General features: G+C 32.7%; 1 protein-coding gene across 2 annotated transcripts in view; it reads right to left on the bottom strand.

Annotated features, from left to right (window-relative positions):
• Positions 1 to 23746, bottom strand: part of LOC149424297 (neural-cadherin-like) — a 357104-nt gene that overhangs the window by 112301 nt on the left and 221057 nt on the right. Inside the window, exon 1 of one of the 2 annotated variants that reach the window (XM_089651423.1) lies at positions 16600 to 16851. The exons of the other annotated variant lie outside the window; for it this stretch is intronic. Within the exon in view, the coding sequence (XP_089507549.1) occupies positions 16600 to 16651 (52 nt within the window). The 5' untranslated portion in view covers positions 16652 to 16851. Of the gene's footprint in view, positions 1 to 16599; positions 16852 to 23746 lie in introns of those variants that run through there. 2 annotated transcript variants of the gene reach the window in all.

The raw sequence follows: 23746 nt of genomic DNA, 5'->3' as shown, positions 1-23746 counted from the left end.
GTCTATTGTGTCAAAAGCTTTTTGAAGATCTATGAATAAAGCCAAACACTTTTTCCCTTCATCTATGTTTTTTATGGCTATGCTTGTTAGATTTTCTATGGCATCATTGGTGCTTAGATTTTCCCTAAAGCCATATTGGGATGGTGATAATAATTTGTTTTGTTCAAGAAAATGAACAATTTGCTTCTTCATTACAGTTTCCAAGATTTTTGAAAAGGAGCTTAAGAGACTTATGGGTCGGTAGTTATATATATCCTTTTTGTTACCACTTTTATGTATAGGTATAACTGTTGCTTTTTTAAGGCATGAGGGGAATACATTTGTAGATATAGACAGATTGACCAAGTATGTCAAAGGGAAGGTCAGTTCATTTTGGAGTTGTTTTATTGTTTTATTTGAGATTATATCATTTCCCGATGATTTATTAACATTGAGGGATACAATTGCGTTTCTGATTTCAGTATTGGTTACATTAGTTAACTTTAATTTATCTATCTGGTTCATACTTTCCTTTTCTTCTGGTAAAATGCTAGTTTTTGGATGTCTGATTTGCTTTGCCAATTTTGACCCTATATTTGTAAAAAATTCGTTTACGTATTCGAGAATTTTGTCCGGATGCTTTTCGAAAGAGATTTGGGTATTTTCAATTGTTAGTTCATCTATGCTTTTGTTATGGGATGATTTTGCACTTGTAATTTCATTAATGATCTTCCATAATTTGCGTGGGTCATTGTTACATTCGTCTATTTTTTTCTTATAATAATTTTCTTTGACATTGCGTACAACATTTTTGCAAATATTTCTGTATCTTTTATAATATCGTTGTATAAAAATATCACAAGGATTTAAACTAACTTTCCTGTGTAGTTCATCTCTTTTTCTAATGCAATTTATAACGCTTTGGGTTATCCATGGTTTAAGATGTTGATTTTTATGTGAAATCTTTTTTTCTATTGATTTGGTGTTTGACATGATGGTATGAGTTATATATTCAATGAATTTACTCCAGGCACTATTTGTATCAAGGTTCTCCAGTAGGTTTATCCAGTTTGTATTTAGTAATTGTTGTTTTACTTCATTCCATATGGTTTCTGTCTTCTGCACGATAATTGGGTAGGGCTGCGATCTTTGTATTTTCTTTTTTGTAATAGATAAAATTGTTGTATAGTGGTCGGTTATAGTAGAGGTGAATATGATAGAGTTGGTTGGTTTAACAGTCTTACTGAATATGTGGTCGATGCAAGATTTGCTGTCATTTGTAACACGCGTAGGTTTATTTATCAAACTTTCAAGTCCGTGGGCGGCCAGTGTTTGCAGATAATCAGTTCTATTTGGATGACCGTTTTCTAGTATGTCAATATTTATATCTCCGATGAGGAAGACATTTTTTTTGTTTTTTAGAAGATTGAGTTCATTAGAAAGCGTTTCAAGAAACTGATTAATATTAGTTGTAGCTGGTGATCGATACAGAGCTAATATAGTGGTTTCATCACCCACTTTGATTTTCAAACAGTTTGCATTTGGGAATTTTATTTCATTGACTTCAGTTTTAGTGTCATCTTTAATGTACACTATCACACCATCATTTTTTGTGTAATTCAAATTGGTTGCATATGAGGTGTAATTATTAATATGTAAGGGTGAATATTTATCCTTTATCCAGCACTCAGTGAGGATAATTATATCAAGATTAATTTTTAGATTCTTAATTAGTATTTGAAGTTCATCGAAGTTTTTGTTGATACTTCGTATATTTTTATTTAATATATTAAAATTGTTTTTAAGAGTTAGCAGTTCATCTGGTTTGTTTGTAGTTATTGTTTCCTTATCCATGTTCTCAGTAGGTATTTCAGTTTGGTGTGTTCAAGTAAGTGATTTGTTATATTAATTTATCGAGGTCGTCCAGATGATTTACGTACAAAATTTTTTGATCATGACCTTTACGAACCATTATTTTCCCATTTTTGATCCAAACAAATTCATAATTTTTTTCTTTGGCTAGTTGCTTTGCTTTCCAAAGCAACTCTTTTTTGTAGGGACTTATTACTTCACCTATGTACACTTTTTCGTTTGTCAAATCCTTTAGTAAATTAAGGTCCATTTCTCTTTTTTTAGATAGAAGGATTTCTTTTAGTTTAATTTCTGTAAATTTTACTAGGATTTTTGGCGGAGCATTAAGTCTTCGGTCTGTAGTTCTGGTCACATTGTTTATATCAGCGTGTTTGATTTGAACTCCAGCTGCAGATGCGACTTTTTTTATAATTTCCTCCAGTTGTTCACCATTTTTTTGTGGAATTCCTGCAATTTCTAGGTAGTGCAGATTTGATGTATATTCAATTTCATCTAGTCTTAGTTCCATTTTTTTTATTGTAGCGTTTTTTCCCACTTGCTCTTTTTTTATATTTTCAAGTTCGTTTTGGATTGATTTATTTTGGTTATTATTTGTATCCAATTTTTTAATAATTTCGTCATATTGAGCACTTATGTACTCAATACTTTTTATAGATTCCGTATTCTGACATTCAATTTTTTTAATTATATCCTTTTTTAAAGAATCAAACTTTTTGTCGATATAATCAAAAATTTTATCCATAGTTTGTTTGTCCTCTTTATCAAGGTTTGATTTATTGCTACGTGTTTGGGTATTAGACATTTTGTTCACAGTTTACAAGAAAGTTGGGTTCAAAAATGCCCCCACTTCAATTCAAATTCAAAATATTGTTTCTGGTTTCAGTGACAGCCAGAACAATATTTCATTAGGTTTATGTCTATGGCTTTAAATGTCACTTGTCACGCAAATAAGATTTTGTTTTTAGAATCACTGTTATAGTAGATGTGTTCACACTTTGATTATTTAATAATCGGAAAACGATCCACTTTTTGAATGTGACACAATTAGTTTTTGTATGAAAATCACAATGTAGATAACGATTTTTAAAACTTTTTGTAGGACGAAAAATTTGCTTGCTTAATTGAAAACTTCATAGAAAAATTGCATATATACTTCATATCGATTGCAAAATAAATATAAGAAGGATGCGGAAACTACGACACAGAATGGAGGATGTCGACCAGGTGGCAACTAACGACTGGAAACAAATGTAAAGAAGCCGGATTCGCAGTGGGTGCGCTGGCGTTGTGACACCATCGCAGAAATATGTGCAATAGGAATGGCTACAATAGGAACGGCTACAATAGGAACCGCCACAACAGTAACACTGTTGTATACAGTAGTGATTGGCGGAAAAATTCGGGGACATACGAGGAAGACCTCTACTCTGGATGATATAAGTAGTCGAATTAAAATCGGAACAATGTAGTTTTTTTAAGTATCTGGGCTCACTCATCCACAGAGACGGAGGATGTGCAGCGGATGTCAACCATAGGATAGGAGTGGGATGGATGAAATTTAGATCCGTAACAGGAATTTTGTGCGACACGAAAATGCCAATAAAACTTAAAGGAAAGACATACCAGACTATTGTTAGACCCGCGATAATGTATGGCTCCGAATGCTGGACTATGTACAACTCCTACTCTAGGCAACTCGAATCAGCAGAAATGCGAATGCTTAGATGGACGGCAGGAGTATCATTAAAAGATAAAATTAAAAGCTCACGCATTCGTGGTAGCCTGGGTGTCACTGACATAAACAGTAAGCTAGAGGAACAACAGTTAAGATGGTATGGGCACATAAGACGGAGACCACCAGACCACACTGTGAAGCAGGCAATGTCTATAGAGCTTCAAAGACAGTCATCCAGAGGTAGACCAAAGAACTCCTGGATGACCCAATGCTCCAAAATCCTACAAAGAAACGGCCTAGATGAAAGCGACACTCAGAACCGAAGAAGCTATAACCTGAGAACGAGAAGAGCCGACCCCAACAGCCTACCTAGGCAATGAGTTGGGATAGTGCTAGGAAGAAGAAGAAGAAGAAGAAGAATGTAGTTTTTTTAATAGTGACAATGTGGATATCATTATTCTTTATGAAGTTAATGGTAGACAAAGTTGAGAACGCGCGAGGAAAACAAATACTTTAAAGTTTCATTTTTTCAATACTTTAAAATAATATTATTAATGTACTCTGTTTTCTGGTACACTAGAATTCATAACCTCAAAACTTAACTCAAATCCATTTAAAACCCCGAGCGACGTCGGGTACAAGTCAGCTACTCCACATATTTAGGTACCTAACATAATATACGTCACCAATAATACTTTATCACGTGAACGTGCTTCCGCATAACGACACTGTCCCGGTTGGTACCTTGAAAAATCCTAGCCTTTACAACTTACTCCGAAGTGTGAAACCATTATGATAAAGTGGAATCAATTTACTTTCATCCATCAAGTTACATATATAGCACGTCATCTAGCTTATGTGCCCCATTACTGTCTGATTTTGTGAAATTGATGGCAGAATGAAAAGATTCATTTTTCTTGTTTTACTGTTATCCTTCGATATTTATTCTTTTAACATTTACTTTACGGAGCATTAACTCACCTCTCTTTACTCAGCTGGAGGCACTTTGGGATCGACTGAAGAAAACGATTGTTAATAATAAAATGAAATTTATTTTCGTATTATGAAAATGAAGAACAAAAATACGTCTTACGCTGTGTGCCCTTTTTGTGGTGAATAACATCTTAATAAAGAAATAAGAAATAGGTTCGTTATTTGCGCAATTTATTATTTAGATGTAAAATGAGTTTTATAGATAATTCAACAAGGAGTACAAAGTGGAAACTTTCAAATCCAACATTGCTTTTGAACGAAATATATCATTCTAGTCATGCTTCAGGATTGGAATGCCTCATGTCCAATATAGGGTGCCTTATAAACGTTGGAATCCTTTCCCCTATTATGTGCAAACACGTATTGAGTGGAGAATTCTGTGTCTACTGTACGTTTTAATGCTTTTTTGTATTCATTAGACCTACATGTAGGTGTAGGTACCTAAATAAGACTTACGAGTAGCTTTATCAATAATATATAGCATTTTTTTTACAAAAAATGACAATGATAATAATAATAATAATAATAATTTGATTATTTGTAGAGCGCCGTTTTTGTGAAAAATCACCTCAAGGGCGCTGGTATGATATTCGGGTATTTATAGAAAATAAAAGAGTTTGTGAACAACAACAGTGTTTTATATCAAAAATTTTAGTTAATAATACAAATAATAAACAAAATTCTTATCGTTACATGAAAAGTGTTTCTCACTTTGTTAACATTATTTCAACAAAATCTTGTAAGGCCGTTTCTTTATTATTTTTATGCTACGAAAATGTTGATGAAAACATCAGACTGAAACTATTTCACAAAGAAAAAGAAAAAGATTGTAAAAAAAAAGCAATCGGTGACTTTGACGCAGGTAATAAGTTGTCAGTTTTGTCACACAGAAGACATAAAGTACCAATTTTAATACGTCTCATTTCGTGTGTGCCTATAACACTTATAATTGTTTATCATCATCAATAACTTATCTATATTTCTAACCAAATTGTCTTAACCATTGTACATTTAAAAAAAGAATATTTATACATTATTTCCAATCCAAAATTACTATTGAGTAGATACTAATAATACCGTTGATCACAAACACCCTGTGATCCCAAGAATTGGAACACATTTTTGGTACTATCTCCCACTACATTCCTGCACGTGCACGTCCCTCCAGACCGTGGAATCCATACAAAGCACAGGGAAAACACACACATCACTAAACTTTACAAATTTAATGCTTAACAGTCATCAAAAGTATGGTCACATAATTTTCCCGTTTTCTCTCTCTCCCACATTGAGCAAAGCCGGTCGAGAATTTCCCTAAAAACGATGTTACATAACTAATTTTACTGACAAACACAAATTCATCAGACGATTTCAACTAAGTGATTTGTAATCGGAAATAAATTAATGAAAAACGGCCTCACTACGCGGCTTTATGTTTCTGGCCTCCATAACGCAAGCAAATTCGTCTGTCAAATCATAAATATATAACTGTTGAAAACAACATTATTCTCCGTGATTATTTATCGTAGACATTGCTTTCTAAATGACTACAATAAAACTTCTATGACATTTCATACAATGAATACAAGATCAAATATAACCAATCTAACACAACACAATAATAATAACTTAAACGTGAAAAATTAATGTACCTTGACTTTTTCACAATACTTATTATTCGAGATTTAAGGGGTAATATACGGTAGTTTAGAACCTCCTATTCGTATTTATTATACGGATTTTAACAACCGCGGTAATTTATTGTCCGATGGGAAAGAAATTTACAATATTCTTTTAAAGAAAAACTATTCGATTATGCGTTAGAGCAGTCTTTCTCAAAGTGGGCTATAACGCCCCCCCTGTGGGCGCTGGAGGCTTTCATTAGGGCAGTAAAAAAAAAATAGGGAGTATTAAGGAAATCTAGAGGGGCGATGGCAGACAAATTCTATCTTTAAAAATTCCACGGAATCTAGCTGAATTTTATAATAATAGTAACAGATGGCGCTCCGGCTATGACCTTTTCCCTCTTATTGAAACATTCTTTAATTTTACAAATAAGATATGGGTATTTATACCCATATTTATATTTATACACCCTATTTATCCTATTAATATAATAATATAGGATAGAAGATACGCAACAGATGATAATGTAAAAATGTAAAAAATTATGGGGGCATAAGATTATTTTTAAATCTCAGTGGGGGCGGTGGTCGAAATAAGTTTGAGAACCTGTGCGTTGGAGAGTAAAAAAGTAAACAAGTAATTTCAGTTATTTATTTTATGATGTTTATTTTCGAATTCCGTTTGTAGTCGGATGATTCAATTCAATTGCTGTAAAGGATTTGTTGCCTCCCCTCGTGGATAATTAAAAAAAATGATTTTTAAGTCCGTCACTAATCCGAAATGAAATGCGATTCCTGAGACAATTTCATTTTAATAAAATTATTCAAGCGATAATCTGAAACTTAATATTGGCATTCTTTCCAAAAAGAAAGTATAGGATGAGAAACGAGGATCCTTTGAGGGCCTAAGTATTCAAGTATCCCAACACGCAGGAAGAAACAAAACACTCGGTTGAAAAGACATTACCAAAGAAAGACCAAACGGGTTGGAAGAAAATAATGCGAAATAGATTATTTTATAGGAAAACAAAACTTCCCCACTCTAAACTTTGTTTCAATATATACTTTTGGAATTTTACGAGGAAATTCAGTTTTTGTCGCAACTGGGGGCTCGGTTTGTTTACTGAAAAATTATGTAAAATGCTTTTTGTTTCGAGTTCCATCATGAAATATGATTTGTATGCATTTGTATCTAACCCTACTCAGAAAACTCGGACGTATGCCAATTTAATTAGCCAGTAAATCCACATTTCCATCAACTACCGAGCATAGATCGGAAGGGGTGGAAAGTCCAACGTAAAGTTGTATTTCAAAATAAAATCCACTCACTGCCTATCTTTACTGACAAATTACGTGTTGTGATGTTTGTATTTTTACCTTTAGATTTATTTTATTATCATGGCAAAAAAATTTTTCTGTTAGCTCAGTTTCTATACATAGCATATCCAGTGGGAGAAGAATTACGGGGAACGGAAGAAAAACAAAGCAATAAACAGACTCGAAATAACCGTGAAAGCCGTGTACGCGTCATTCATACTGTTTGTGCCAATAAAAGGAATTTTGCAATAAATAAGGAAATCCTCTAGTGGTGTCGGCATATAAAATAATAGCAGGCTGTGTTGTGCTGTGAACATATGTTTCCAAATTCCTTCTTATGGGAAAAGATTAAAAAAATAAAAGTTGATTTATTAGAATGTCACTGAAGAACAAAGATTCCACGAAGACGTAAACTTTGCTCGATTGAGCGTAGGAAATGTACAATATCCATTAGTAACTAGCTTTTACCTGATAAAAAAGTTGAAGCTTTAAAGATAAATGTTCATCACACTGAAAGGTTAATAAATTCAATGGATATTAAGGTAGTTCCCGCAGTAATAAAAATAGTTTCACCAGTAGGTGCTTTTTATATAGAGGTTAATAAAAACGAAAAATAATCTTAAATCACAGCGGTAACATCTGAAAGGAAAAAATAGAATATTTTTAATAACTTATTTTCGAAATTCATAACTAAAAGTGAAATATTATTATTGTTTCTTATGTTTAATTCGTAGAACTCTATTTAATTTTTTTTTTAATTTAATTAAAATCAAATTTAATAATATAATTATAAAGTTCTGCAAGTATTTTTTGGTTTTTGTTATTGTTACAGCTGTTTCGGCTTTCGAGGCCATTTTCAAACGACTTATTTATTTGATTCTATTTTACTCCTTCCCAATTTAAAATGATTTATTACCCGTTAAGCCGATTTACTGATAAAATAATTGTGACAATAGATTTCATATTCTGTGGGGGTATTTCGAAGACTGTTTTCCCCACATTAATTTTATCTTAATTGTTTAATAATGATATAGTAGCTGAAAATTTATTTAAATGTGTTATATTATTGAAGTTTTGTGAACATGCTTAGAAGCGGGGAATAAATAATTTTCCTTACTTTATTAATTAATGTTATATAAGGGTCATTGGTTATTTTATTGTTTTCTAATTGTTCAAGTAAATTTAATCTAAGGCCCTTTCTAAAAGTGCTTTAATTATTATTATTATTATATTTGTTAAGTGAAATGATAACTTGTCAGTATTCGTTAGAAATTATCTATTTACTCTAGCTTCCTTTACGAATTTCTCCTGAAAAACTTTAACTCTCAAATAAACACATGAGTAAGCATTTTTGTTTTATTGAGTTTTTAGTTACGAGTTCTATTTTTTTTCTTATTCTAACGCTGGCTTGAACTAATTTCTCAACTGTGGGAATTTATCATTAGTTATACTTTTATAAACACGAATGGAAGCAGTGAGGAATGAGCACATGTGTTGGAACCATCTAGAGTTTGTAGAGAAATACAAAGCGTAAGTCAGTCGACGTTAACCCTATTGTTGGTCAAGAAACCCTTGCGCTATCCGTCAATCGATTATTTCTCATTTGTGTCTCAAGAAAGGGCGCTGTTTTTCACAAAAAGGAACTTAAAACAATGTAAACAGTTTTTTGGGTCGGACGAAAGGAGAGATTTCACGGAATAATATACATATATTTAGTATAAAAAGCACTAACGACGAAATCCATCAATCTCCATGAAAAACGTTGAAACGGTTTTAAATTAGTGATACAGAATCATCAATCTTAATCTGTTTTGTTTGATTTATTTATTTTTCTCGCTTAGGAAAAAAACGTACGCTGATAGAGAACAAAGACACTGAAGTTTGTGTTAGATGAAAAAATAATACGTTAGTATAAAAATATAGGCCTCAGGGTATTATTGTTCTCCTGGTCCCTAAGTCCTTTCATAAATCTGTGTTCTATCGGATTTTTAGGACCATTGAAGATCATTTGTAAATTCACCCCACCCAATCCGATGGGGAATTGATTCGATGATACTAGATAATCGATTCCTTCCTGACGACAACGTTTCGAAAAGATCTCTTTTCATTTATTGTCGCTCACGGCACATAAAGTAGTTAAATTAGAGTCGTTTTTCTTGGTTCGTCTCTGTTTCACTTGACGTCGATTTGTAGGTTCAGTATACACGTGTTTCATCTTATACCTATTGAACCCTTAATATACTTCACCCTTGCTTTGGTGATCGTACCCACTAGCAATCTTCTTAGTTCTTTTGTGAGCTTCAACGTACGAACTCTATTTTGTTTAAAATTCGGCTGTCAAGATACAAAATAGAATTTTGGTTGCTATGAAGTTTGACTCTTTTACTCCACGTATTTTATCATTTTCTTTATATTTTTTTTTCATGGAATTTATAAATTTTAATGCAAATCATTCTTATGGCTTGCACGTGTTTTCGTTATATAATGATCACAACATAGTTAATTTTATAAAAGATCTCTTCATTAATCAGCTCGAGCGAGTATCTCACTCGCTATAGTGGCGGAAACAACAGTGATATAGTTTCAGAGCAAATAAATATCACTTGTGGCAACGAATGATACCTACATAACAAGCTTATGTTTTAGGCATATATTTTTTGAAAGAAGAACTTTAGTTTATGTGTTTTAATAGGTTTTGGGTGGATATGGTCATCATATTTTAGGTAGACTATGTGTTTTAATAGGTTTTGAGGGAATACAAATGAAAAAAGATCGTCTCGAAACGTTGTCGTCAGGAAGGAATCGATTATCTAATATTTTAGGTAGATTATGTGTATTAATAGGTTTTGAGGGAATACGGTCATCGTATTTTGTAGATATATATACGAAAAGTAACAAAAACTATAAGGTCTTAATTTTTTTTTATGTTAAATTAATGTTTATAAGACAAGTTTTTATGCATAGCATAAATAATAAGAAATAATTGGTTGCCTCGAGGTACGGGTTCGATTCCCGTTGGCGTCATTTATTTTTACTCGGGAGATATTGTCTTGAGATATTTAAATTAATACACTGAGGATAGTGATTTTAATGATTTTGGGTAACACTGTTGTTAACGGGAAGTTTAGGTGAGGTCAGGTGAGGCTATAATTATACATGGAGAATAATAATTGTAGAGATGTTGGGTTTTGTTGGCGACGGAAAGGTTAGGTTAAGTCAGGTTAGGCTATAATCATACGAGGGAGATAGTAATTTTAGAGATTTTGATTACCCTGTTGATGACGAGAATTTAAGGTTAGTTCAGATTAGTTCAGGTTAGGCTATTATTATACAAGAAGGATAATAATTTTATAGATTTAGGGCACCCCCGTTGCCAACGGGAAGCTTAAGAGAGAGCTATAAGCCAAAAATGTGTATATTATTAATATACCTTATATCGTAGGTTATAGGCATTAAAATCGCTTAACAAACGGAGTCTAAAAACGTTCGACTTCAAGCACAAAATTGGTTTTTATTTATTTTGTAAATAATTTTATAAGAAAGCGAAAAAGTTTATCAAGTGAAATTGTCACAGATAATCTTAGCTATAGTACTGTAATTTTTAAAAGTTATTTCCATGCATTCATACATATCTATAGAAAAAAATTCAAGTAGTTTACATTTATATTTTTTTATATGGTAATTTATTTTTTATTTGCCTTCTACTCAAGCGAATCGATAGGAAAACCTTCAATTTATCTAAAGCATATTTTTTGTCATTCATAATGTACACCAATTCGTTATAAAGATTAATCAAATAAGTGATTTGGCTTTAAGCTTCGCCTTAAAGTACGAACTTAATTACTTTTACATATTAGCTAGTGCGTATTACAAAGCTACCATATGATTATTTTATTCGTGTTGATTATTGTCCGATTGCTTTCATTTTACTAACAAATCTAGGTATTCGAAAAACATACCAATAACCGTTCAATCGCGCTGAAGGATGCTGAAGGGATCATCAAATATGAATGACGTAAAGGGAGATACTGAGATGAAAAATGATTTGATCATAAAGACACCATACGAGGAAGCACACTATGAACTCGAAAATAACTACGCCGTAGCAAGCAAAAAATACGTAATAGCGACAGAGCAAATACGAGTAGGTACTTTATAAAAGGAACATCAGCAATCGTAAAAAATTACGACCGTGTGCCAGAAGATTTACCCTTACTTTATAATTTGTCTGAAAACTTTGTATCAAGATGTTGCTATGTACCTGTTAGGAGACATAGCCAGAATAATTGTTTTTATGGCCAAAGTCCAAAAATCTTTTGCCGGGATAAATGTTCTCTTTTACGTCTCCCTCGGATTATTATTGTTCCTGTGTAATTAGAAAAGGACAAAGTAATGGTTTTCCATGCATGGCCAACTACCCACTGTTCTAATCGGCTCGGATGTAGGCCGATTTCATCCATCGGCAGGTTTGGTTCAAATAATCAAATATTCGGATTTCAAATAGACCCCTGAGATTTTGGGAAAGTTGTACGGCGTGCAATGTAAACAAACGTGAGCATACATCACCATATAAATCTCAGTAAATTGGGAGAAAATTGTCTTATCTCACCTCAAGGGATGGTCTGTTTAGGTCCGCTCGGTATAAACGGGCCCTTAAACAGTAGAAAATGTTATGTTCATGGGATGATTGGAGTCAAACCTTTCCTGCGTATCTGGCAAACTTAATGGAAGGTTGGAAAATGATTTCACAAATTTTAAATTAATATTCTTTACTTTATCTAACAAGGAAAAAAACAAGGGAACCATATTATGTTCAAACATTTTACCAAAAAGGTTAGTGCTTCTTTGAGAATTTTCAAATAATTTTGCAGTTACGTCTATACACGGTACTTGACACGTTCTATCGATAACTTCTACAATATTCTTCTAATATGTCAAGCTATTATAATTTTTGTCACGTATTGCCCTTAAGAGTGAAGAAAAAAACTAGAATTGCCTTCTATACAAGAGTTCTTTAATTCAAAACAAATCTGCCATTGACTTGGTACCTTTAGGTTGTAGACCATTTAGCATGCGATCTGTCTCGCTTACACTTGCCTAAAAGTGTATGTTGCCATCCTATTTGAATTTCATAATTATGGTGAAACACAGTTTTGTATAGAAATGTAGGGCCAAATTGGGCTTGTATATGGATCACGAAAGACGCCCACAAAGCACTTCTTGTGTTATTCTTTGTGCTTATGATATAATCCGTCTGTTTCTCTTAGATGACTTTATTGTTCCGCCAGCTTCATCTTGATTGTGCCTCCTTCTTCAAAACTTATTTAACCTCATTGTGCAACAATTTTCAACGAAGTTCATTCTACCTGATTGCGCCGTTACTTTTAGCACGTATTCACCGCCTAATGCCACCGTCTTCGCTTTTTATTTAAGAAATGTAGTTGTAACACGATCAATTTGCTTTTTCACTCTCCCCAATGCACCATCATACAGTGAAACAATCAGATCATCTACAATATCTCGACTTTAGACTATGCAGAGATTCATTCGTAAATATTGAAACCTTACGAATAATACGTACCTACAACAAATAGGTAATAGAAAGTTTGTTTATTTAAAACTCTTGCTTTTAGAGTAAATTAATATAAGAATCACAACGCCTTTTTACTGCTTAGCCTAGACTGCCAATTTTCGATATGAAAATTTTGAAAATAAAATCTTGGCAATGTACAATTTAATAGTTATGCCGATGCATAATCATAAACACAATTAAATTAATAATTTGTATAAAAATACTAGAATGATAGATACTTTCAGTATCGCCCCAGCAAAAGTCCACCATTCAGATACAAAACATTGCTTGAAATGACTTTAGTCGTATTTAGTGTCTAGATCTGAACAGGGAAGTTTAACCTTCCGTTTTTCCATTTTCTTCGACTTTCCACCACCTTACAAAATACTACATACCCCAAATAGGGTGTCACAACAAGAAATTGGGGATTCCAAAGTTCCACTGGTTCTGAGCAGTTAGAACTCTTAAGCGGTATTCACTTATTTTTTTAATAAAGAGCATTGAATGTTTTTTTTTCTATTTCATCCAATACCCATGATATTATACAGAGTGTCCGGGGGTAAAGTGCGCTATCTTCGGGGGGTGATTCTACGTGATTTTAGAAGTAAGAAAGAAACATTTTTTTTTTAATTCCAATTTTTAAGGTAGTTTTCAGGTAGAAAAGTTGAACTGTTTGTATAGGAAAAATATTTTTGTATAGGAAAATAAAAAACTTTTACCATCATGTAGAATCGCATTTTACCCCCGGACAACCTGTATTATCATCTACGTTTACGCAATCTACCATATACGAATTATAGCGCATTGATAAAAAGCGTTTCCTTTCCTTATTAGAAAATGTGTGTCATGATTAAGTCACAAAAATACCTAATCATCGATAAGACAGCATCAAAAGAAGATTACGAAGAAAGTGAAGTGTTCAAATATGTAAATAAATCCAGCTTCCATTGCTCACGGTCGGGTTGTTTAATATCTGTACTCCAGGATTGGACTGATCTTGAACAAAGACTGTTTGAGAAATTTGATTTAATATATTTCAGATGGTTAAATTAAAGATAAACATACGATCAACATCCTTTTGGCCAGGTAAGCGAAGATAGGCTTTTTCAACAACCCAATGATTCTTCAACTACAATGATCCTTACATAATATATGTTTTTCCTTTTACTGAAAGACGCGCCCTCAAAATCAGGGTGTCTTCGAACATAGACATCATTCAATTCCTTATATGTTAATATGCTAAGTATCAATTTGGACGTAGAAAAAAATAATTGACTCCGTCGTCGCCATTTTTCCAATTATGTTTTTTTCATATATTTTATATTCTTCTGCAACTATAATACTATGGCTGCTTCATTTTAAAATTTAAATTAATTTTTTCACTAAAACAAAGAGTATTTTCTTATATTTATTAGAACACGTGTGCACATAAAACTCCAACCGCGAAAACATATAAACGTTTATTTTATTTTGGGAATAAATTAATGAGTAAAACCTCAAAAAGGAATATGTAATTATTGAAGATACTAATGAGAAAAATGAAGATAATTTTAATAGTTCTTATCCAATGTATGATACAGTTAAATATGACCGAAAGAAATAGGGTCCCATTAACACAGTTGGTAGAGCAGTGCTCCGGAAAGACGAAATACCTACATTCAAGTATCAGATGCGACCGTATCTTTTTCTGATTTTTATGTTTCAAATATCGTTTTCAAAATTATTCGAGCGATTTTCCGCACTACAACATTACATATTTTTACTATCTCCTTTAGTGGAACTATTTACACAAAACAATTAAAAAATCAAGTTCGATGTTTATGAAACGACATGCCACGAAAGTTTAGTCTGTAAATTGTTGGTTAAATTTAGAACGAATTGTAAAATATTCCAGAAACACAGAATCAATATTAGAATACACCTTTTTCACTTTCAACTTGTCACTAGAAGGAACTAAATGCAGCTGATAACATAATTGTCGTTCGTCTAATTAAAAAGTATGACTTCAGTTACTGATATATCATTTTGTCAAACATATTAAGAATTAGTCGAACACCATTTTGGGGTTCGTGGTTATCCCTCTTAGAATGTCAAATTTTCAAAAATATAAATTCAATCTTGAATTTCGTCTTGTTATATTGTTTGAATCAATTCACCTGCATAAACATGAATACCATCTTTTTCACCATCGGCACAATCTTGAAAACGTATTCATTTTTTTAATACTTGTGCCTTTATTATCGCCTATTCAACTTGATTGTGACACTTTTTGTCAACATTTTGTGTTCAACGGAATATACCGCCTTCTTGAATACAGTCATTTATTGTTCATTGTGTCAGCTTTTTCAAAATTAATTCAAAACGAGTGTATCAATTAACATGTGTTGTATTCAATTCGATTATTTCAAATTCTTCCATGTTTTAAACTTCATTGTGCATCTTCAAAAATCGACGATTGTTCCAACCAGCCTCTTTAATACTTGTACAACTTGACTGCTCGTGTACGACCATTGATTTTGATGATCTTACTATTTATAGCTGAGTATCGCTGTATATATTGTTTATAAACTTTGGCTTCAGTCATCGTAAGGTCAGATTAAATTTCTCTGTCTCTCGGGGATAGGGGGATACTTGAGAGATCAAGTTTTAATGCTGGCACCTCAGGAAATCAATCAAACTTTAGATTAGGGTTATTTCAAAGCAGTCTTAAATTTTCGAAAGATACAAATAATGATAATATTTTCGTATTAAATTATTGGACTTAATCGCATCAAGGTTATAAATGGCGCATTTTTTCTCGGGTCTTGGCGGAATATCTCTTACTAAAAGTCGACGAGCGACGTTTTTAACATTAATTTAAGTGTATAGCATCACTCACGACTTAAAAGGTCGGTAAGTGTGGGCTTAGGACATTAGGGTTCTTATAAGATGCTCTCATTTCAACTCCCGTAGATATAGTGTAAAAAAACATAGTAAAACAGCTATTCTTTTGACCTTTATGAAGTATTATAACTCATAGAATTCAAATTATATACCGTTTTTCACTGTTATCTGGTGATAATTCTAGGAGTTAGTAATGAAAATCAATGGATAATATGTCAAGCTGTATATTTTCCCAAGAGCTTGTATATAAAACTTTTTGTTCATACGAATATATGGCGATGACAAACTAAAAATACGATTGACACGCGATACAATAGAAAGTTAAAAAAAAACCGAAACTAGGCTCACACTACATTTTTAATAAATAAGAATATGTAAGTATATATTCATTTTAAAATATGCGCATATGCCAAATTATTCTTGGATAAGTTAAGATTTTTTTCTTAGATTATCGTGTCATTCCCCGAAGATTCGTGAAAAGAGTAAAATGTTGCATGGTGTATAATATTAGTTAATAATATGAGAAATTATTTTTGATTAATCACAATCCTGTACAATATATACTATATACCTATAGTTACATGAGAATGATTTCTTTCATAACATATATACATCACAAATAAATACCAAAATAATTTCCCACTTGTTCAAAAGTTTTTCTAACATAAATATAAAGTACTTACCTAAGTAAGTGCTGTTGGTGAGCACCCAAAAAAGTTTAAACGGATCTACCATGTTGTCTGGTTTCCGAAAACACAATACGCATCACAAAAATGTTAATTGAGGGAATATTTGATTTGTCCCCGCAAAGTCTCCAAGGCCTCTCCTCGGAAAATCGAGAGAAAGTTGTCTTAATTCACAGGAAAGTTTTCCCTAAGCGGTACTCGTACTTCCGTACCAATAAATTATGCGAACGTCTCGGCGGGAGGCGTGTTAATATTTTTAAGGCAATCATACAAACTTTTACCAGGCTAATGAGGTGAGACAAACTTTTGAGCGGCGTATGTAGTTAACTGCGTCGGGAGGCTTCGCACACAAAGGCTAGAAGGCTGTGGCTGTAGGCTACTGAGCAGATCCGGTACCTCGCCTGCCGCCGAGCGCCAAGGGTTGGGGGCGGTGGAAGGGCACGCATGCGCACACCATCCCAACTACTTTCAATTCTGGCGCCAAAATTAAAGGTACGGAAGCTCCGGATAATCTATGCTAATGTTACGGTTAGGTATGATTTATGACGATCAAAGGATGAATAGTTAAATAGTGCAGTTTTAATTAATACAGTTACTGTTCATTGAACAAAGGAGCCATTAGTCAAGCCTGTATTCAAATCAAAAGATTGCTACGTAGTGAATTAATAATTCCCTACGCAGGAAGTCTGTAGTCAAAAGAAAATGTTTTATGTAAAACCTTTTGTTTTATTCAAAGCAAGATGGAAGAGAGGCGAGTTTATTCACTATTAAATATCGAAGTAAGGGAGTTCATTTAAAAATATAAAGACGATTTATTTTGAATCCAAGTTTTATTCAGAACCAACCGATTCGGCCGATTCTATCACCCGGCAGATCCCTTTGGACGATCTGGACCCTTATTATCCCTTCTTTCTTGGATAGTTTTTGCCAAAAACAAAAGAAATAGTTTCTAACAGAGACCTAAGAATAATATTTATGCAAGTTTGAGTTTCTTATAAACTCCAGCAATACGTGCCTTAAAAAATAAAAGTTTTTCTTTTTAATTTTCGTAATTTGAGTTCACTCGTCATAATCATGATAATTATTTAGGAACACTATTTTATATTCTAACCACCGAGCTTCAGATTGGAAGATTTGTTCAGAATCACTGGTTCCAAAATTGTTAAGACTCTGAGATTCAGATATTTCCCGACCTACCGCTTCTTTTTCTTCCTCTACCCCTCCCCATCTATTTTTCATTCCGTCCTTCTATATATTCATAAAATTCTCATTTTTAACTTTAACTGTAATCCCGCCAATATGGTGTAATTCAAACTGTTTCAAATAAATTTCAAAAACGGTTTTAAAAAAATAATTGAGATAAAAATAAATTCGTTTGAAAATTGAATGGGTTTCACTTCTACTTGCTACTTTATTCATCAAATATTTGAAATACTTAGATTCTGAAACTCATAAACATTAACATAAATTAAATTATCTAAATAATGGACTGAAATACAAACACCCTAAATTTAAAGGCAGGTTTAATTTCGTTAAGAGTCACCGGCGTCTTAAAAGTTCCTTTAAAATTTTCCAGCCTTAAATTCTGACTAAACAAAAATTTCGCGTGGCATCTCAATTTATTTAACATTAGTCAAATGAAATTCAACCCTTTAGTCGCTTCGGCGTAGACACCCACCTTATTCCGTCGAAAGAATATCGAGTTTTCAGTTCGTTCTCTCCTAACTCGATAAACAATGTCAGTTCTGAATAAAAATGAATTACCCCGATAATTGTGTTATAAATCAAACAACAACACGTAAGAAACTCTCACAAATTGGCGAATTAATCAATTATTCTGGGATATAAATAATTGGACATCGACAACGTAATGAGGTTTACCAACCCTCTAGGCCTTAAGATAATTGTAAGGTTTTGTTGATTTGACAATGAATGGCTTCGATATAATGTTAATTCAGATTATTTCGCGTTTTATCTTCAAAAGGTCATGGTTATGTACAATGGCGATTTGATTGCTTAAAAGATTCTCTTTATTCAATGGCATATTATTTACATTGCTTTTTCTTTCTTCATAATTTAGAAATCTTCGTCATTATTTTCTCTCTGCCGAAGATATCTAAAGCTTTTATTAATTAATTGTGGAAAGACGGAATTTTTTAAAAAAGATTTGTGTTATTCTGTATTCATTTGAAGTATTTTATTTAAAAGTAAAAATGTAGTGTTTATTAACCAGATTACATCCACCGTCATCGTTAACATAAGATCAACGTCCTTTAAAAAAAAAACATTATAATAATTCTGTGAACTCAACTGCAAGGCCCTTTTTCTGTTAATATTTTTTTTTTCAAACGCAAAAATTGTGGTAATGTATTAACACATTCTTATAACGCAGTTAAGTTCTCCCGTTTGGTGAAAATATGGTAGCAAAGTTTTAATTAATTACTCGGAAGTAGATCTGCTGCCAGGGCGATCGTAAATATGTGAAGTCGGCGAAGGAGGATACTCCTGGGGATAATTTGTAACTGAACCGTAATTTTAATGTCAATTTGGGGTCGAGTTGTCAAAGCGATAAATCATTTTTTTAACTCCAATACTTCGCCTATTACGTTTGATGGCCGTTGGTCAAAAGGCCCTGGAGTACCCTGCCCAACACAGAGTCGGAAAATTAACTGTTTGAGTGATGGATACATCATCGGCCTTCCAATTAATGTTTGGAATCCCGGTTGGCATCCGTTGTCTGTACACCCTATCTTACAATCTATGAAATAAGGATATAGAGCATCCCTCGTTTCTTCCACGAACACGCTTTTTTAAAAGAGATTTCAATATAAATATTTATTTTTAAGAAAATAGTTCTAAAGCATCTTTGTGTTTTTCACGGATGGCATAAATTAGTAAATGATTAGCTCCACAGGAGGCACCGGGAAAAAATCCCTCAAGGCCTATGTCATTTTTTGGGACGCTGTATGGAGGGTATTTTTAGCGAAAGGAAGTAATGGGAAGGAAAAAGGTATGAATACTGGGTAGGAATCTTGGGGTTTATGTGTCCTGGAGTGACGGACGTATTGAACCATCCCTCCTATTGCGGTGTAAGACGAAGGGTCAAGAGAGTCCAGCTAGAGAAGTGAAAAGGTCTCCCTCAACCAGTCTCTCCTGATCCGGACCGCCACGCATTAGATGAGCAAACGCATCCGTCGCCAAGACCAGGACAAACCCCACCCCATAAACCCGGGCACCCCTGCTAAGTCTATAAACGTAGAAAACCACTTGGGGTATTTACTTAGAGAGTAAATTCATTTCTCATAAAAACAAATTACTAGTATATCAAAATTCTATAAGATGCTAGGTTTCCTATTAAGAATAAGTAAGCTTCCGGCATCTGTTTTTCCTCCTTCTTATAATCCGGGCCTCTGCAAGACCCGCATTTATTACTATCCCTAGGACAATTACTTAATTCATTGTCCTGTCCGTCAAACTTCTGTTCACACTAGGACAATTGGTCCGGAGTAGGGACAATATAATATTGTAAACTAGGCCTTAGACTCCAGAAATGTTGTTTTGTTTATTGGTTAGAAGTTCACTGGAGTATGCTTCCATAATATGGAATCCCCAATATAAGATATACACATATTTAGTAGAAAGTATACAGAATAAATATTCGAAACACTTACTCAAGAAATATTAAAAAACCACCAATAATATGTTAACTCTACAAAAAAGACGCACATTGAATACATAATTTCCACATAATCTGCTGAAAAAAAAATGGATAGGTAGTCCCGAATTGCTATCCGTCATTGGTTGTTGCCTGTGACAGATCAAACTATAAGCGCGCTATATTCTCATGTCTTGGTCTATTTCAGCATATAGCTCGCCATACATTCCCATAGGTAGTGTATGGCGAGCGATATGCTGAAATAGGCCAGCCCATGATGCGTATAGCGTAATGTGTCGCCTGCCTAAATGTTCCAATGAGGCGTACCAGGCACATAGGTAGTTCCGGATTGCTATCCGTCATTGGTTTAAATTTTCCAATGACGCATACCAGACACATTACGTTTTTTTCATATTTCAGCAAACAACTCAAATTAACTAATTACTCGCGCAATCATTACTTCCACCCACTACAAAAAATTGCTTTATAGGTACATTCTTCATGATTCTTTGCCAACGCATAAAACTATTTGTTTTGATGTGATAAATCATTTTAAAACAACTCGTACTTAATTTTTCATTAAAATTTTATTAATACTATTTTACAGTTCTTGAGCTTCATGTACGCATTGATTTTTTAAATATCTCTTCATCACAAATTCTTCCTCATTTATAACTTTTCTCTCCACACACATTCTTTCTATTTAGTATTCTTTGTTGGTAGACCTACATCATAAAAAAGGTTATGAACTTAAAGTTTCATCTCAGACAAAGTACCAAGACATTTTAAAGACATGTAATAGGTTTATTAACTATGTATGATTTAATACCTACAGCCATATAATTTGTAGTAAAATGTACTGTGAATGTCCAAATAAATAAGTAAAAAAAATAATAAATAGGTATATAATATTGGCAGCAAAGCACAACAAGAAGTTTTCTACACATGATCGATGAAATACAGACAAGATGTCTATATCATGAACAATCTAATAGTCTTGTATATTATCACAATATTGATGGCATAATGTACAAGACTAGATGCGAATATTATAATTTTTAAATATTATAATCGATAGTGTACCTATTATATTATAATATGAATGGCATAAAACATAGACATGGGCCTCGATTCTCGACGAAATCATTCCTCTCGATCAACGAGTAAGTCGGCCCACTCTTTGTTCGTATGGAATGACTTTTGACGTTTGGCGTACGTAATTATGTATCTTCAACGAGATCAAGAATAAGATTGTCGACCAACGTATGTACTTTCGACGGCGATTGCGAGCAGCCTGAATTGGAGAATCGATACCTAGATCATGAACAATGGAATAGTCTTGTCTATATTATTATGGAAAAGTGTACGAACAGGTTTTGTTTATCGTGGTCAATGGAAATGTTTTGAATATAATGTAAAATCGGTATCACTGTGTGCAAATGTGTTATACGCGGCATAAAAATCTATTTTATTCCAAGCCCTGCAACAAACTTGATAAGATATTCTGGCATAGTGAATTAAATCCTGTAAACTTTAGATCAAACAATTAAGTACCCACTAAATTAATCATTCTGATAGATTCCGCTCAAACGCGGTATCTGTATTTACATTAAATTGCACTTAAAACTGTTATGCACTATTAATTATATCGACATGTATTTCGCATTCGGAAATTCAAATCAAATATTAAACATAATTTATTATAACTCTGTATTTTAGTTCAGATATGCTTATGACGAATACGGCCAAATTAGGTATATGTATTTGTTTAAATACAAACGGCACAACATGTACCATTAACATAAACATGAAATTAAGTGTAAATAAGTTTTAAATGCAGAATAACTAAAAACGTATTGTATAAGTTCAAAAGGCAAGAAAAGGGTGTTATTAATAAATAATATTTTTTTTTAAATCACTGTAATATAATATTAATAAAAATGTAATATGACAATAATAAGAGCAAAAAAAAATTATTGGCCGATGATGCCAAACTGTACAAACCCATTAATAACCGAAATGATTATCAAATTACAGGATGACCTAAATATCGTAGCTATATATTGTAAGAAGAACCTGTTATTTAATGGTTCAAGAAATTATTGAAAAATTTGTAAAACTGTTTAACGAAAACTGTAGTAAGTAACAATGTAAATGTCACACTAATCAAATCACAAACAATGCAGTCAAAAGAAATACAAAATATTTCACGAACCCCGTCATATTAAACAAATAAACTTTGCATACATGTGAATGTCGACTATGATATAAATCAAGACTATTTATGTATTACATATTATATATAAAAAAAATTAATCGATTCCGAAAAAATCATAAATAAAATGAACTATTACTTGTACATGATGTAATTGAAACAAGTACCCTCAAAATGTTTGCAACGGATACAATTCAGTATGTTAAAGGAACAATGTGCAATACGTTTTCGGTTATTTATTTGCTGCACAAATTCTAAATTTCTGTATTAATAAATAGTGTAAATAATTTTGATTATTCTTATCCGTGAAAAAGTTTTTGATAACTTTCAAATCTTTTTTTTGTACACTTTGAAGGTCTGAAAAAACAAAAGTCTCAAGTGAATGTTGGGTTAATTATTGAGTAAAGTTTACTATTGAGTAAATAAATGCATTATGGAATTAATACAATAACATACACAAGGCTCTGTAACTTCAAGGAATTGTTTTCTAGAATTTTTCCAAGGAAAATTTTTTCGTGATATTGATCACGAACTTAATTTCAGATAAACCGTTTGTAATACTTTTCCAAAAACCGAAAACAAGGCGATCATTTTATTTTGCCTAGTATTTGAACTTATCATTTAATCGGTCATTATTTTATTCGCCTATTGCAGGCGTCCCAACTTGTATTTTTCCTTAGCACTATACTCAGAAAACTACAAATATGTATAATTGAATATGGGGTAACAACACATCAAACGATTTATTATAGCTACGCTATGAAATAAACTATGCTATTAACCCTAATAAAACCACTAATTTTATGGACTTACTTTGCCCAGATAAAATTGTTGCTGAGAGTAAAAAAGGTTGGTATATTTATTTTGAAAAAATACAATTAGTGAGAGAAACAAAAACCAAATCTAATGATGACTACTTTTCTATCCGTTTCTTAGTATTTTCAAGAGCTTGGTATTTCTTCCAAACATTTACATAAAGCAGTATTTACCACTAATTGATATTTAGGTCAATCTATTTTGGTTCTCGAATGGGCTGGATGTATTTGTTACTTATGAAATCATTCAATCAAAACGAAGTCCTATATTTATTTTATAAATTAAACTTCAGCACAATCCTCTCTTTATCAATAATACCGTGTATTTTAAACTGTTGTCCATTCAGGAACACCTTTAATCTAAAATAAATTTCCAAAATTTCAGTGATGTCTTTAACATTTCTCGTGGAAAACAATTTTTGTACCTTTTTTCTTGTCAAAAACAGTCAATAGACTGTT

This window comes from Hesperophylax consimilis, chromosome 4 (assembly GCF_061612785.1).
Source record: "Hesperophylax consimilis isolate HC1 chromosome 4, BYU_Hcon_1.0, whole genome shotgun sequence".
Lineage (NCBI taxonomy): Eukaryota > Metazoa > Arthropoda > Insecta > Trichoptera > Limnephilidae > Hesperophylax > Hesperophylax consimilis.
This window is presented reverse-complemented; position numbering and strand designations above follow the sequence as displayed.